The sequence below is a fragment of the Chiloscyllium plagiosum genome, chromosome 21 (assembly GCF_004010195.1).
Source record: "Chiloscyllium plagiosum isolate BGI_BamShark_2017 chromosome 21, ASM401019v2, whole genome shotgun sequence".
In the NCBI taxonomy this organism is placed as follows: Eukaryota; Metazoa; Chordata; class Chondrichthyes; order Orectolobiformes; family Hemiscylliidae; genus Chiloscyllium; species Chiloscyllium plagiosum.
Window position 1 is genome coordinate 16,795,556 of NC_057730.1, and position 18,129 is coordinate 16,813,684.

General features: G+C 41.0%; 1 protein-coding gene across 2 annotated transcripts in view; it reads right to left on the minus strand.

Annotated features, from left to right (window-relative positions):
* Positions 1–14,038, minus strand: part of LOC122560575 (dynein axonemal assembly factor 5-like) — a 114,993-nt gene extending 100,955 nt beyond the window's left edge. The window contains exons 1-2 of one of the 2 annotated variants that reach the window (XM_043711344.1): positions 13,312–14,036; positions 4,430–4,614 (exon numbers count right to left, since the gene is read on the minus strand). In XM_043711344.1, coding sequence (XP_043567279.1) covers positions 4,430–4,614; positions 13,312–13,843 — 717 coding nt within the window. In that variant the 5' untranslated portion in view covers positions 13,844–14,036. Of the gene's footprint in view, positions 1–4,429; positions 4,615–13,311 lie in introns of both variants that reach the window. The other variant, XM_043711346.1, reaches the window with a different exon arrangement.
* Positions 14,039–18,129: the final 4,091 nt, after the last annotated feature.

Genomic DNA, 18,129 nt, shown 5'->3' on the forward strand with positions numbered 1-18,129 from the left:
AAGCCATTTTGACATTCGGAGTAATCACTCTGGAAACAGAATGTTTTAGGGCCAATAAGGTGTACCATGTTTAGAAGTCATCAATATTCAGAGATGACTCAAATATATGGCAGCCAATGTGCTGGAATAAGCTAATGACTAGATTATCATTTTTTGCAATGTTGCAATGCTAAGAAATAAACAGTGGCCAGTACATTTGGGAGAAGTCCTTTGCATTCTTTTTGAAAAGTGCAATGAGATATTTCACAGTGACCTGAGCAGATTCATTAATTTATCACAGACCAGTATTACAACTGCTCAGTGCTGCTCTAAAGCTTCCTATGCGAATTCCTCTGGACTGCAGCTTGAACCCACAATGTTCTGACTTTCAGGCAAGAGCACTGAAAACCGAGCCTAGGTGACATCTAATCTTATGATCTATTTCAATACAGGTAATTTGTTGTAATAGTCATTTTACAACAATTAGCTGGCTTATGAAAGTTGGATGTCGCACTTAAAATTAAACCAGTGTTATTTGGTGCAACACAGGGACAATAGAACAAGCTAAATCAGCCTATCAGAACATATGCAACACATTGAAATTGAAACAATAACCCTCAAAATTGCTTAATTGGTTATTTGTAAAGTCTGGTTAGGGGTAATGTTGAACATCAAGATTATAACTCAAAATTAATTTATTACTAATAACACAAATTAGATTGCAGATATTAAACAACAAGGCAATCTAAGCCCAGTTTTCTTTGATTTAAATCCCTTGCTCTCACAGTTATAAAATCACACAACACCAGGTTAGAGTCTCAGGTTCATTTGGAAGCACTAGTTTTCAGATCACTGCCTCTTCCAAAGCTACCTGATGAAGGAGCAGCGTTCCAAAAGCGAGGGACTCCAAATAAACCTGTTGGACTATAACCTAGCGTTTTGTGATTTTTTAACTTTGTCCAACCCAGTCCAACACTGGCACCTCCACATCACACCTCTCACACAGTCAGAGATAAGATAGATTTAGTCAAAGAAATGCATTTTGCCAATTTGATAATTCATTTCGATGACAAATACCAAGCTTTGGTGAAATCTTCAAATGATGGATTTGTATTATAGGCATGTAAAACTGTATACCTTACTCAAATTTGCTTAATGCAAACAAATTGAACAGAACTCAAGACTTTTACGTATTTTGTGCTAACATTTCTCAGCACTGATAACTAAAGAGAGCAAAAATCAAAAATAGTTCCAGTCAGGAAGCTTCCAAAACAAAATTGCCTGTTCCTCAACACTAAAGCAAAAACACTTTACTCTTTGCTTTACCTAAGAACTTTAAATATAGGAGCAGGAGAAGGCCATTTGGCTCCTTGAGCTTGCTCCGCCATTCCATAAGATCACCGCTGTTCCTTTTGTGGACTAAGCTTCACTTTCCCACTGCTCATCATAACCCTTAATTCCTTTACTGTTCAAAATCAACCTTGCCTTAAAAAACATTCAACGAGCCAGCCTCAACTGCTTCACTGGGCAGGGAATTCCACAGATTCAAATTGGATGAAGACATTCCTCCTCAACTCAGTCCTAAATCTGCTTTCCCTTATTTGGAGACTATGTCCCCTAGTTCTAGTTTCACCTGCCACTGGAAACAAACCCCATGCTTCTATCTTATCTATTCCCTTCATAATTTTGTGTTTCTACAGGATTCTCCCCCTCATTCTTTTAAATTCCAATGAATATCATCCAAATCTACTCAATGTGTCCTCAAAAACAAACCCTCTTAACTCCGGAATCAACCAAGAGAACATCTGTTGCACCCCCTGAAGTGCCAGTGCATCCGTTCTCAAGTAAGGAGCCCAAAACTGTCGTCTCGCCAGCACCCTGTACAGCTGCAGAATAACCTCCCTGTTTTTAAACTCCATCTTTCTTACAATGAAGAACAATATTCCATTTGTCTTCTGAAACACTTGCTACATCTGTAAACCGACATTTTATGATTAATGCACAAGGATACCCAGGTCCCTCTGCATAGCAGAATGCTGCAATTTTTCATCATTTAAATAATAGTCCATTTTGCTGTTATTCCTACAAAAATGGCTGGTCTCTAATTTATCAATATTTACTCCATATGACAGACCCTTGCCCATTAACTTAACCGGAGGAGAAAGTGAGGTCTGCAGATGCTGGAGATCAGAGCTGAAAATGTGTTGCTGGAAACGTGCAGCAGGTCAGGCAGCATCCAGGGAACAGGAGAATTGACGAGAAGGGCTTATGCCCGAAACGTCGATTCTCCTGTTCCCTGGATGCTGCCTGACCTGCTGCGCTTTTCCAGCAACACATTTTCAGCATTAACTTAACCGATCTGTATCCACTCTTGCAACATTCTGCACTCGTCTTTCTTTGATTGACCAATTCAACATCCAACCAGCTGTCAGTCTCTGAGCATGGCAATATCACAGTGCTAAATTATCTACAATGTTATTAGAGCAGAAATTATCATGCATTGTCTTTGCAGGCCAGTTCCCCCAGTAAACATGTTTTTTTTTCTCTCAGTCTTAAATCATACCACATAGAAACAGATTCTTCAGTCCAACCAGTTCACACAGACCATCATCCCCAATTAAACTAGTCCTACCTGCCTTCACTTGACCTGTATCTCTTACTTATGTATTTCTTACTCATGTATTTACCCAAATGACTTTTAAACTTTATCTGCATCCACCATTTTCTCTGGAAGGTCATTCCACATATGAACCACTCTAAAAACAAAAATTGCCCCTCTCGTCCTTTATAAATCTTTCTCATCTCACCGTAAAAATATGCTCCAGAGTCTTGAAATCCCCCACCCTCGGGAAAAGACACCTGCGATTCACCTTCATGATTTTATAAACTTCTGTAAGGTTACCCCTCAATCTCCTGAACTCCAGTGAAACAAGTCCCAGCCTATCGAACCTTTTCTTGTATTTCAAACCGACCACCCCCACCAACATCCTGGTAAATCTCTTCTGAACCCTCTCGATCTTAATAATATCCTTTCTACAACAGGAAGACTAGAATTGGATACCACAAGAGGCACACCAATGTCCTTTACAACCTCAACATGATGTACTGAGAGGTCTGAACAAGGAAGGCAAGCGTGCTAAATGTCTTCTTAACCACTCTATCTGTACATGATGCAAACTTCAAGGAACCCCTGGGTCTCTATGTTCTACCCGATGCAATACTTTTAATTGTCTAAGTTCTGCCCTTGTTTGTTTTATACAATACAATACGCGTTTTTTTTAAAAAACAAGCTGAAATTCGAAGTTCAATTCTAAACTTCAAGCCACAGTTCCAAACCAAAAATGAGAAAATAAAGAAAACTGAGATGGTCACAATACATTCGAGAAGTAAAATCAGTGTCATTTATTGCATAGGAAAAACAACAAAAGCTTTAGATTGGCTGTTTGCATCCCAAGTCAGTATTTTTCCTGCAACGTGCAAATGTGGGCACTTAAGATAGTACTGAGCTGTCTGTGCTGTTCCATCACAAAATTGCCTAGTTGACAAGCAACTTGAAAAAAATCATACCTTCTCAAAGTAACCATTTGAAAAGCTGGTTAATATTTATGAAAAAGTATCCTAGAATGAATCAGCACTTTTCGAAGAAAATGGTGAATCCTTGGAGACAAGGAAATTTCATGGTGGAGATATGGTTAAAACAATAATGCAATCAGGTGCATATCCAATGTTTACTTATTACTGAGGAATAATTGTGGTTCCATTAACTGAATTAATTTTTCAAGAGGTTAAACATGACCAGGACCAGGTAGCCCATTCATATTCAGATCCACCATCTCAGTCATTCCTTCCACCACTAATACAGACTAACTACAGTGTGTACCATCTCCAACAAGCACAACAGCAATTCACTGAGAAAACATCTTCCAAATCCATGACTTCTCAAAACTACTCGGGCCGCCAGATATGTGCAAACACCATCAACCGCAACATCTCCCCAAAATCACACACCATCCAGATTTAAAAATATATTCAACTTGCTAAACTATTACCTAGTCAAAATCCTGATACATGCTTCTTAACAAAGCTGACTGAACCTACAGAACAGAGACTGCAGTTATTCGATAAGGCAACTCATCACCACTACCTTCTCGATGGGCAATAAATGCCGAGCTAGCAGCAACTACATTCCACGAATAAATAAGTTTTAAAAACTCAAAAGCAAATTCAGGACTTCAATTTCATGAGGCTGGAAGCAAAGCTAAAAAGAAAACTTAGAAACATACTTTGCTTAAGCTGTTGATTTTGTGTAAAGCAGAAAATGTATCCTATCACTGAGGCAGAGAACAATGTTTCTAAACAGTCTGCAAGATGACATTGTACTTTTTGACATAATAACAGTTACATGTACATTTAAATAGTGAAAATGGCATATGGTAGAATTTCTCCTCACCAGTGGTGCATCGTCAAAAAGTCGTTGTGTCAAATGAGAGAGAACATCATCGACAGATTTTCCATTGCCATGTTGAATGACTGTTCCTGTTGCCTGTATGACTGCCACACGGACCTTTGAATGCTGGTGAGATATGGTCTGCATCAGCGGTTTTATTAGAGATTCGGACTGCATGTGAAAAGTTTCTGAAAAGTAGTGAAAATTGAGTGAATTTAATCCAATTTTATTCACAAGTCACTATATACCAAAATTGTTATTTACCATCTTTTCCCTTCATTCTAAGTATGATGGATGAGAGGAAGAATTCTTCTCAATGTCTGACCAGAAATCAAATTTTCATTTTGTCAACACTCTTGTTTATTTTTACTGAGATTAACTTGCAATGAATTTTCTTTTTTAAAAAAAAACATTATTTTTTTAGCTACTACAAGAGTAAAAACAAAGTTCTTCACAAAATTATGGGTCCACTTCCAATGAATGGTTTACTTACTTTTACTTGCAGTATCTCATAATGAGCTTGGCAGTTTTCAAAATACAACAGCAGTATCTGTGGCAAAGCACACTATGAGTACGGAGACAAAAACTGGTGGATTCAAGATAGAATCCTTTTGCAACTTACGGATTATATTCTTGTCAGGGTGAAAGGAAAGGCTGGTAGGTATAGGGAATGCTGGATGACTAAAGAAATTGAGGGTTTGGTTAAGAAAAAGAAGGAAGCACATGTAAGGTACAGACAGGATAGATCAGGTGAATCCTTAGAAGAGTATAAAGGAAGTAGGAGTATACTTAAGAGGGAAATCAGGAGGGCAAAAAGGGGACATGAGATAGATTTGGCAAATAGAATTAAGGATGAATCCAAAGGGTTTTTACAAATACATTAAGGACAAAAGGGTAACATGGGAGAGAATAGGGTCCCTCAAAGATCAGCAAGGCGGCCTTTGTGTGGAGCCGCAGAAAACGGGGGAGGTACTAAATGAGCATTTTGCATCAGTATTTACTGTGGAAAAGGATATGGAAGATATAGACTGTAGAAAATAGATGGTGACATCTTGCAAATTGTCCAGATTACAGAGGAGGAAGTGCTGGATGTCTTGAAACGGTTAAAGGTGGATAAATCCCCAGGACCTGATCAGGTGTACCCGATAACTCTGTGGGAAGCTCGAGAAGTGATTGCTGTGCCTCTTGCTGAGATATTTGTACCATCGATAGTCACAGGTGAGGTGCCAGAAGACTGGAGGTTGGCAAACGTGGTGCCACTGTTTAAGAAGGGCAGTAAAGACAAGCCAGGGAACTATAGACTGGTGAGCCTGACCTCGGTGGTGGGCAAGTTGTTGGAGGGAATCCTGAGGGACAGGATGTACATGTATTTGGAAAGGCAAGGACTGATTCGGGATAGTCAACATGGCTTTGTGCGTGGAAAATTATGTCTCACAAACTTGATTGAGTTTTTTAAAGAAGTAACAAAGAGGATTGATGAGGGCAGAGCAGTAGATGTGATCTATATGGACTTCAGTAAGGCGTTCAACAACTGGGAGACTGATGAGCAAAGTTAGATCTCACGGAATACAGGGATAACGAGCCATTCTGATACAGAACTGGCTCAAAGGTAGATGACAGAGGGTGGTGGTGGTGGTGGTGGTGGTGGTGGGTTGTTTTTCAGACTGGAGGCCTGTGACCAGTGGAGTGCCACCAGGATTGGTGCTGGTCCTCTACTTTTTGTCATTTACATAAAGGATGCGAGCATAAGAAGTACAGTTAGTAAGTTTGCTGATAACACCAAAATTGGAGGTGTAGTGGACAGCGAAGGGGGTTACCTCAGATTACAACAGGATCTGGACCAAATGGGCTGAGAAGTGGCAGATGGAGTTTAATTCAGATAAATACGAAGTGCTGCATTTTGGGAAAGCAAATCTTAGCAGGCCTTATACACTTAATGGTAAGGTCCTAGGGAGTGTTGCTTAACAAAGAGACCGTGGAGTGCAGGTTCACAACTCCTTGAAAGTGGAGTCGCAGGTAGATAGGATAGTGAAGAAGGCGTTTGGTATGCTTTCCTTTATTGGTCAGAGTATTGAGTACAGGAGTTGGGAGGTCATGCTGCGGCTGTACACGACACTGGTTAGGCCACTGTTGGAATATTGCATGCAATTCTGGTCTCCTTCCTATCGGAAAGATGTTGTGAAACTTGAAAAGGCTCAGAAAAGATTTACAAGGATGTTGCCAGGGTTGGAGGATTGGAGCTATAGGGAGAGGCTGGACAGGCTGGGCTGTTTTCTCTGGAGTGTCGGAGGCTGAGGGGTGACCTGATAGAGGTTTACAAAATTATGAGGGGCATGGATAGGGTAAATGGGCAGTCTTTTCCCTGGGGTCAGGGAGTCCAGAACTAGAGGGTGTAGGTTTAGGCTGAGAGGGGAAAGATATAAAAGAGACCTAAGGGGCAACTTTTTCACGCAGAGGGTGGTACGTGTATGGAATGAGCTGCCAGAGGAAGTGGTGGAGGCTGGTAAAATTGCAGCATTTAAGAGGCATTTGGATAGGTATATGAATAGGAAGGGTTTGGAGGGATATGGGCCGGGTGCTGGCAGGTGGGACTAGATTGGGTTGGGATATCTCGTCGGCATGGACGGGTTGGACCGAAGGGTCTGTTCTCATGCTGTACATCTCTATGACTCTTAAGTTTCACAATCAGAATTGCATATAATAATTTTATAAGCCGGAACAACTGCACGGAGGCCAGTGTCCCATCACTAAGTCACCCCTTATTTACATGTGTGCAGTATATGGAGTCTGACTAGCCAGATCAGAGCCAGTAGCGAGAATGAGGAGAGTCTCTGAAACTCCTGTTTTATCTGTCAGCCAGTTCTCCTTGATTGCCCAGATTAACAGCCTCAGTCAAGGATCTCACAGTTAATGAGATCCACCTCACCTTTGTTCCAATCACTACTGGCAGTAATTTTTGTCCTTGTTAGCACTCTGGGAACTGCCCAACCAATGGCAATTATGTCAGCATCCAATCCTGGCATCCAAACACAACTTCTTGCCAACATTTTCATTTTGAAAACCCCTGGATGACCCTGGAGTTCAGCCAGCTTCTGGCAGCAACCTTTACTCGGGATAAATACTTTTGCTCCCCATGAGTATTATGCCCTGTGTGAAGCTCTGTAAGTCGCTACTCAAGCTGTGTCCCCCAGCTCAATTGGACAGGTGAGGGTGCCCTTTCTGGCTAGCATACTCTATAGCTCACATGCTCTACTTTCTCATGCTTGAAGTTCAATTGGGCTTCAGCAAGTAGGTGCTTTTGCATGGTTATGTCATTAATCCCACGTACCAGTCTCTCAGCATCTCATTCAGGGTTAACCCAAAATCGCATGCCTCTGCCAGTTGTCTTAACCGCGTTGAAACTCCCGATATGGCTTCCCCTTGTTCGTAAAGTGCTGAATAAAATCTGCAGCATCTCAGAATTAGGGGAGGCTTGGGGACATAATATTCCTTAGCTAAATCTGTCAACTCTTCTAAGTTTTAGTATCTGGTGCCTCAAGGAAAGTTCGGCTCCAAAGAAAAAACTGAAAATGCTGTGGGTCCGCAAGAGATCAGAAGAGTTAACTCATTGCTTTTCATCTGCCCCAATATCAATTGCCCAGAAAGAATGACACATTCTTTCCACATACAGGGCCCAGACTTTGGCGGCAGGATCAAACAACTCCAACTGCCCAAATAAAGGTCTGATGCCAGCAATGTTTACCCCAACTCAAAGACGACCGGTGTGGTCCAATTTTCTTCAGGAAATTATTATTTTCTCTCGTTGCCGCTGAAATGATTGCACAGAGGCCGGTATCCTGTCACCAAGTCACCCTTTATTTATACATGAATAATACGTGGGCTCTGACCAGCTATCTCAGAGGCAATTCCAAGAATGAGGAGACCCAATCTCCCCAATCAAGGATCTCAGTCACTCAGATCCACCCGGCCCTCATTTTAATTGGTATGCAAATAATCAAAAGAAATCTTACGAAAATGCTTACATATGTATCTTATCTCCTATGCATGTATGCTATGGACACTGCAAGTTTATCAGGATTTATTTGTAAATTAGATTTTTTGTGCTATAATACAGAAGCTAACAGGATGCATAAGATAAACAGCAAACTAATTTATTTAATATCTATGTAGGACAAATAGCATCATAAAATTTGATGTACGAACAAAATTCATTTGTGTGTGAACCTAAAATCCACTTATTCTACAATAGGCTTTGAAAATATTGATAACATTTTAATGTCAATAATCACAAACCTGGACACAGATGCAGTTCAACTAAATCCAAGTATTCTAAAAGTGCTCAAAATTTGCTGCCAGAAGTCTCATAAGGATGTGACAATGTTTTATCGTTGCCATGCTATTGCAGGCATCCAGAAACAGGCAACACAGAAGCTGCATTGCATTGCCATTTTACTGGCACAGGTCCACAAGCTAGAAACAACAATTACAACAATAGTTATGAGGTCAAAAGAATGTGTGTCTTCGGCTTAATGCTTAGAATTAAATTTAACTGGCAAAAGTGTGCAGTTTGTCCCAGTCACAAAAAAAAATTGCTTTCTAAGTTTCTCCAGGCAGGCAAGCAACATTGTGCCAAGCCACACTTCTTTCAGAGTTTCAAAGGCCAGAAAGCCAAGATCTTGGAAGCATAGTATTGGTTCTGGCATCAAGCAGAACTGAAAGACTTATCTACTCGTTGTTAACAGCTTTGTCAACAGTCACCCCCTCGAATTTTCACATCAATGACTGGGTGAACTGCCTATTTCCAAAGGTAAATGAGAACGCATTTATGTCTGCACTAATGAATTAAAGTTCGAAAGCCTCTCAAGATGTTTATGAACTATATGTTTGATGCATCATTTATTTCACATCATAATGCAATCTTATGAGAATGATTTTTAAAAATAAAAAACAAAATATATTGGAAGCCAGAAACTGCAAATAAAAGTAAATGTTGCAAATAGATAGCAGGTATGACAGTAGTCCTGGAGAGAGATTCAAAGTTGAATATTCAGTTTGGCAAACTTTCAAAGTTCTGTTGAATGGTCATCAACCTGAGATGTTCACTGTTTCCCTGTTAGGTTCTTTTCCCGAGGTTTCACACACGAGATGAAATTTGCACACACCAACTTCTGCAAACAGCTGAAGTTTATTAAAGCCTGTACAAGCTTGGTGACCCACTTTGACACTCCTAAGTGTACAAAGTCGAGTCAAAAGAGGCCCGAACACAGGAAACACATCCCCTTTATACAGGTCAGGTGGTAATGCTTACAGGTACCCTGGCCACTCACTACCCCCCCACAACCATGTTACCCAGGTACAATGGCAGGATGAGGTCATCCTCGGAGATCATGTAAATATAAATGCCATAATCTTGGGGAATCATTATGCAATCAATTTTCTGACTCCGTGATTCCCAGGACAACGTAGGTGTGATACTCTTCAGCATCAGGGGATGATCACGCAAACAATTGTTATTGCCTGGGGATCGCTATGAAAGCATTTCTCAATGGAAGAGACTGAATGAGAGTTTAATTTGATAATAGCAGGAGAATAGTAGCAAATGGCTGCCCAAATGAAGTGTGAGTCATCCACATTCCTGCATACATGTCCCCACAACCTACTGCCAGAATGTTCAGCTTCTGGAGAAAGACAGTGCAGTTTAACCCTTTAACATTACAGTTATGTCCACAGAAATAGGACAATTTAATCTTTTAACATTATATCCCCTGCCAAAGCTGTTGGGAGATCAGTTGCTATATTGAGAATTTTTTGAAGCTGTTTAAAGGCACTTAATCTGCATTAATATTTTGACCCACCTTCCTCGCGTAAGCAATCCTCAAATATCATCATGTAGGTACACTTCCCATAATAATTCAGCGTTTTAAAAATGAATGCATTTTATAGATGTGAACACCTTTCTACGCCAACTGCTTTTACTTTATCTGTTTCAACTGCAAATGAGTATTATAACTAACAATGTTAAAATCACTGGGATGAAACTGAAAGAGATGTAAAGATATTATATTCCACACTTTAAAAGTCCAATAAGTAATAACAGCATGTAAAACCATGATGCCAAACAGTAAATATTCATTGTATCTGAAGATAGTGAGGGGTGGTAGGCAATAGATCCATCAAGCCAATATCTTCCAGACATAGTGGAACAAAATGTTAACATTTAAATATATGTCTCCATTCTGTGGATTTACCTTCTGATGGCTCATGATCAACTTACCTCATGCTATTTCAACAATAAAAATGACTCCCATGGTGTACTTGCATATTGTTTCCCTCCCACAGTTTCAATAATATCTACCCCGTTGTTCCTCCACTAGTGCTAACAGCTTTCTTCAGTATGTTCCGCCTTAGCACCCTAAAAAGGTCATATAAGCAAACTACCTCTACCTCTCCATTCAGTCTGATCTTAAATTACTGGACCAGCATTCACACACAATTAATGAATACTACTATATGGATTCACATCCATTGATCCTTCGTAAGCTCATGAGAATAGAACAGGCAGGAAGACCAAGGAGAAATTTTGACGCAAATGAATGAATGAATATGGCACCTATTAAGTTATAAAACCACCAGACTCTACAAAAAACAAAGCAGCACATTTGAGGAGAGAGGGTGGTTGTGTTTAAGGAGAGATGATGATGCAACTGTTATTTATGTCAGAGCCCAGTGTCTTCCTAAACCCATGTAGAAGCTGGACCCATGTCTATAGACAACATCACCAAGAAGCAGCAGGTACAGGAGAAAAAGGGCATCTGGTAGATCTGGAATGCAAGTGTTGGGAAAGGAAAGACATCATTGCTGTAGATGCTCAGATGCATTCAGACACGGAGTGACACCACATAAAAGTGGCTTCTAAAAACGATTAGTAGAATTTAGTAGAGGAGGACAGTGTGGTCCACAATGTCAAATATGCGAGTGAAAAAATATTGTAATCAGAGTCTTTTTAATGCTTTAAGTGACATGAAAGATAGATCAGAAGTTTTGGGCAAATGACTGGAAGTTTTTATAGAAAAGAGGTTGCGATGAGTTTCCAAGGAGTGAATTAATGAGGTTATCCAACTAAGAGTTAGGAAATTAAGTTTACCGATATGACAAAAATCAGAGATATAACAGAAAGTTGATTTCATGCAGGAAATAATTGGTGAGGGGGTTTGGGGAGAAGGAGTAATGAGGAATCAAAGTTTAGAGTGTATGATGGGCTTATTAGAGTGTTAGAAGCAGGCCGCAAAGAAAAGAAATGCTAGCAGATCAAAATTCAGTCACAAACACAAGAAAATGCAAAAGTAACTCAGTAGATCTGGCAGCATCTGTGGAGAGAAAAACACAGCTCACATTCCAAATCTTAGTAAGAATTCTTTGGAAGTGGTTATGAAATCTCCAGTGGAATGGGAAGAGTGGAAGGACTGGCTAACAATTTGAAGAGAAGAAGCATAACAGAGATAAGAAAGAAATCAGTAAGCCCACACAAACGCATGTTGTGATGAATAGTAGTCAGAGACCAGAGTGAGACTTAAAGGAGTTTTATCCCCTATGAGATTGTAACACACCAATGGTAACCATGTCTTCAAGAATCAGGAATTCTGTCCTCTGAAATTAAAACTCATTTCTTTCAACTACAGGGTGACCACAATATCTGCGGAATCGTTTTTGATGGTTTTAGTTACCCACGGTTTTCCATGGGCCAAACTCACTACAGGCAACCTTCTGGAACCAGGGACCAGTAAACTTCCAGGAAGGTGAATTTCCCATTGAAATGAATGGGCTCGTGACTATCTGCGGTTGGTCGGGGAATGTATCCCCCGCGGGTACAGGGGGACTTCTCTATATTTTTAATCATCTGTCCTAATATCTCATGTGGTTTAGTGTCATGTTTTGCTTTATGGTTCACCTGTGAAGCATTCGGACATTTCATTCTATTGAATGTGAACATAAAAATACAACACGTTGCAGATGTGATGGGGAATATATCACAGAATTAAGTAGTTCTCAGTAATATTTCAACCACACTGCATCAATATCACTAGTTTCCAAATCTCCCCTCCCCCCACCTCATCCCAGATCCAACCTACCAACTCTGCACCGCCCTCTTGACCTGTCCATTTTCCTTCCCACCCATCCACTCCAATTTCCCCACCAATCTATCACAATTACCCCACCTGAACCCACCTATCGCCTTCCCAGCTGCCTTCCACCTAGTCTCACCCCTCTATTTGTCAACCCACTTCCCTACACTCCTGATGAAGATGCCCAAAATAGGGAGAAAGAGAGGGCTGTATGTGCTGGAGATCAAAGTCAAACATTGTGGTGCTGGAAAAGCACAGCTGATGAGGCAGCATCGGAGGAGCAGGTAAGTCGACATTTTGTCAGGAATGTTGGGGAGAGGCCAAAGGGGGCTCAGAGATAAATCAGAGGGCGGTGGGCGCGGGGGGAGTTAGCCAGGAATGTAATCGGTAGATGAAGGTCGGGGTGATGGTGATAAATCAGCGTAGAGGGTGGAGCAGATAGGTGGGAGAACAGGATGGCCATCCTCTTCTACCCCGTCCCGCCGACAATTCCTGATGAAGAGCTAATGCTCAAAACATTGACTCTCCTGCTCCATAATGCTCCTCCTCTCCTTGAATGCTGCCTGACCTGCTGTGCTTTTCCATAGTCACATTTGTTGACTCTGGCTCTCCACCATCTGCTGTCCTCCCCTTCTCAGTAATGTTGTGTATCTTGTGACGTGCAGCCTTTTCCTGAAGTTTCACCTGCATCCACGCAGACAGGGTCACTTCGCCATGCTCCTCTTCCTGAGCATGGTCAAAGTGGGCAAACTCTGCACTTACCGGGGGTACATTTCGCATACTTGGCCGCGCACTCGCAGCTCTTCTTCTTGACTTCGGGAAACGGGTCCACTATGGTTCTCTGCAGGATCCTGACCATGTCCTCCAGGAAAGGGGCCAGCTGCCGTCCGCACACTTCGACGGTTAGCACCAGCAACTCCAGCAGGGTCAGGCGCAGCTCCTCGGCCGGCTCGGTGATCTCCTGCTGACCCAGGCGCTGCACCAAGGCGGGGATGAGCTGAGGCAGGGCCTCCTGGGGCCGGGGGACGGCCCGTATGAAGTCGCTCAGGGTGAGCGCGGTCAGCTCCCGGCAGCGCTCGGCCGGATCGGAGAGGGAGCGGAGGAGAGGCTGCAGGAGGGAGGTCAGCAGCCGCTGCTGGACCCCGCTCGACAGCTGCTTCTGCTCCACCGTCCCAGCGCGGATACACTCCAAGGCCCGCCGACGGGAACTCTTGCTCTCGTTGTTCAGGCAGTTGATGTAGCGGCTCAACGCCTGACATGCGGCTGCCGCCTCCTCCTCTTCCACCGCCGCCATCTTCTCCGTTGCTAATAGCAACCAGCCGCTACTTTACGACCGTTACTAAGGATCCGCTTGATGGCACTTTCAACAAAACCAACTTTATTGTCATTCCCTGTTGTTGCTTTGGGTATATAAATATTTTAAATCATGCTTTTGAGGTATCTTCTGATACACCAGAATCAGGAGGAAGAGGCTGGAATGTTACCAGTGCGCCATAGCAGCCCCCAAAAATCAGACTTAAAAATCACTCAACACCAGGTTATAGTCCAATAGGTTTAATTGGAAGCACTAGCTCTCGGACCGCTGCTCCTTCAGGTGGTTGTGGAGTATAAGATCATAAGACACAGAATTTATAGCAAAAGTAAACAGTCTGATGTAACTGAAATTATATATTTAAAAATACCTGGATTGTTTGTTAAGTCTCTCATCTGTTAGAATGACCATGATAGTTTTACTTCTTTCAGATATAAATCACAAAACTTTTCATTGTGGCACAGACAGGAAACACAGGGGGCTAACACCTTCAACATCTCAACATCTTATCTGTGCTGTCACCAATTGTTACAAAGTTAAAAATCGGAAGTACTAGCTTTCGGAGCGTCACTCCTTCATCAGGTTGACAATTACCTGATGAAGCTAGTGTTTCCAATTAAATCTGTTGGACTATAACCTGGTGTTGTGTGGTTTTTAACTTTGTACACCCCAGTCCAACACCGGCATCTCCAAATCATGACCAATTGTTATAGTTAATCTGAGAATGTAACTTTTAAAAAACGTTTTGTGATTTACATCTGAAAGAAGTAAAACTATCAAGGTCATTCTAACAGATGAGAGACTTAACAAACAATCCAGGTATTTTCAAATATATAATTTCAGTTACATCACACTATAAATTTTTGCTATTAATTCTGTGTCTTACAATTGTGTAGTCGACAACCACCTGATGAAATGGGAGCGCTCCAAAAGCCAGTGCTTCCAATTAAACCTATTGGACTATAACCTGGTGTTGTGTGATTTTTAAGTCTGATTTTTGGGGGCTTCTATGGCGCACTGGTAACATTCCAGCCTCTTCCTCCTGATTCTGGTGTGTGATTTTTATGTGATTTTTAACTTTGTACATCCCAGTCCAACACCAGCATTTCCAAACCGTAAAATCAGTGTTTACATCTTCAGTCAATCTGTTCAAATGTGTTACCTGATGAAGGAGCAATGCTCTGAAAGTTGCACTTCCAAATAAACCTGTTAGACTGTAGCCTGGTGTTGTGTGATTTTTAACTTTGTCCAGCCCAGTCCAACACCAGCACCTCCACATCACAGATTGTGCTATAACACATCTTCGGAACAGGTGGGACTTGAACACTAAAATCGGGAAATCCCTCAAGAGCTGTCCTTTAGGCACATATGCTGCAAGGTACTTAGATACACAACAGGTTAGTTAATTCTGAAATTCGGGACAGGTTATCAAAGGTGAACTTTTTCATTTTAGAACATTAGGCTGTTTACAATGTAGAAGGGTGGGCAGATGACAGAAACTATTGAGGTTGGTGATAGTTTTCAATTGGATGGGCAAGTGCTGCTGGAATTCAAGTGTGTTGTGTATTCATTATTATGGGAAGAATGAGGGAAATAGATGAATAATTGGCTATAGCCCACAAGTCACCATAGATTTCTTATTAGAGAAAGAGACCATTTGTTATTCACTTGACCAATATCCATCAAGGATGAAGCAAAGTGATGAAAGAGGTTCCGTGCCTACCTCAGTCAGGGCAGGAATTGAAATTCCACGAGTTTTCCAGTTAACTGAACTAAACAAAGAGATTTAAAGGTGGGAATTAAAATTCAGGGATATCAGACTTTTCAAAAGACCAGGCTGAAAGGAAAGAGTGTCATACAGCATAGAAACAGACCCTTTGGTCCAATCAGTCCACACTGACATGTTTCCAAACTAAACTAGTTCCACCTGCCTATATTTGGCCCGTATCCCTCTAAATCTTCCTTATTCATGTACTGATCCGGATTTCTTTTAAAATGGTGTAACTGTACTTGTATCCACTACTTCCTATGGCAGTGCATTCCACACACGAACCACTCTTTAAAAAAAAAGTTGCCCCCATGTCCTTTTTAAATCTTTCTCCTCTCACCTTAAAAATATTCTGCTGAGTTTTGAACTCTATCTTAGGGAAAAGACCTTTGCTATTCACCTGATGTAAATGCTTCATGATTTTATGAACCTCTATAAGCTCTGCCATCAACCTCCCACACACCAAAGAAAAAAGTCTCAGCCAATTGTTTTGTAACTCAAATCTGCTATCCCAGCAACAGTCTGGTAATTTTTTTCTGAACTCTCTCCAGTTTAATCATATCCTTTATATAACAAGGTGATAGTACTCCAGAAGAGGCGTTACTAATGTCCTATACAACCTCAGCACATCATCCGAACTCCTATACTCAAAGGTCTGTGCAATGAAGGCAAGCGTGATTAAATGCCTTCTTAACCACCCTGTCTCCCTGTACCTGAACGCCTAGGTCTCCCTGTTCCAAAACACTATGCAGGGCCCTACCATTAATTGTATAAGTCCTGCCCTTGTTTGCTTTACCAAAATACAATATCTTACATTTATCCAAATTAAACTCATCTGCCACTCCTCAGCCAATTGACCCAATTGATCAATTTTGGTTCTATCTGCAAACCTACTAACATGCTTCCTTTTCTCATCCAAATCATTTGTATACATGACAAACAATCCCTGTGGAACACCACTGGTCATAGGTGTTTAGTCCAGAAAAAACACCTTCATCTGTTTCAACTGTAAAGCCAATTTTGTATCCAATTGGCAAGCTCGCCATGAATCCCACATGATCTAATTTTGTTAATTAGTCTACTATGAGGAACCTGATCAAAGGCTTTACCAAAGTTCAAATAAACAACATCTATTGCTCTGCCTTTACCAATCTTTTTGGTTATTTCCTCAAAAAACTCTATCAAGTTTGTGAGACATAATTTGCTTTGCACAAAACCATGCTGACTATCCTAAATCATTCCTGGCCTCTCCAAATGCATGTAATTCCTATCTTTCCCGAATCATCTCCAAAAACTTACCCACCACCAATGTTAGACTCACAGGTCTGTAATTCCCAGGGTTCTCCTTTCAGCCTTTCTTAAATAACATTAAACAACATGACCACACTCCAGTCCTTGAGCATCTCACCCATGGTTATAGATGATGCAAATATTTCTGCTAGGGGCCCTGGCATTTCCTCCCTAACTTCACACAATGTCCTGGGGTACATTTGATCAGGTCCTGAAGATTTATCCACCTTTGTGTTCTAAGACCTTTAGCACTTCCTCTTCTGTAATGTGAAATGTTTTCATAACATCATATTTATTTCCATGAATTCTCTAATACCCATTTCTTTCTCCATACTAAAAACTGATGTTAATGTTAATTTAATATCTCTTTCTTCTCCTGAGGTTAAACACAAAGATCACCTTGTTGATCTTTAAGAGACCCTACTCTCTCTCTCGTTAATCTTTTGCTCGAAATGTAGTTGTTGGATTATCCTAACAGCCTTATCAGCCAAGACTATCTCATATCTCATCTTTGCCTTCCTGAATTCCCTCTTAATAAAACCTCTACACTCTTTGTATTCTTCAAGAGATTCATTTGATCCCATTGTCTAGATCTAATACACAAGTTATTTTACTCTTGACTCCACTGTTCCCTAATCTTACAAGGCTTACCTTTCACTCTACAGGAATATAATTCCTTTGAATTCTCGCTATCACACTTGTCAGTCATCCCCTTACCTGCGAACAGTCTCTCCAATCAACTTTGCCTTACCAAAATTAACATCTTTAACTTTTATGGAAGGCTTATCCTTTTCCATAACTATTTTTAAAATAGTCCCAATTGTCCTCTGCTTAACACTTAAGTCACTTGCCCTGCCTTATTTCCCAAAAGAAGATCAGAGTTTGCTCCTCTTGTCGTAGGAGCATATACATACTGATAAAGAAAGTTTTCTTGAACGCATTTAACAAGTTCCTCACCTTCCATACCTTTAGCACTATGGCAGTCCCAGTTAATGTTTGGAAAATTAAACTTGATTCTTACACATATTTGAGATCTCTTTACAGATTTGCTCCTCAATGCCCCTCTGACTGCTGGGGGAACAGCAGTACAATCCCATCAAGGTGATCATCCCTTTCTTATTTCTAATTTCAACATATATTTTCACTGGATATTCCTTAAGAAGTATCCTCTCTAATTACCGTAGTAATGTTTTCCTTGATTAAAAATGCC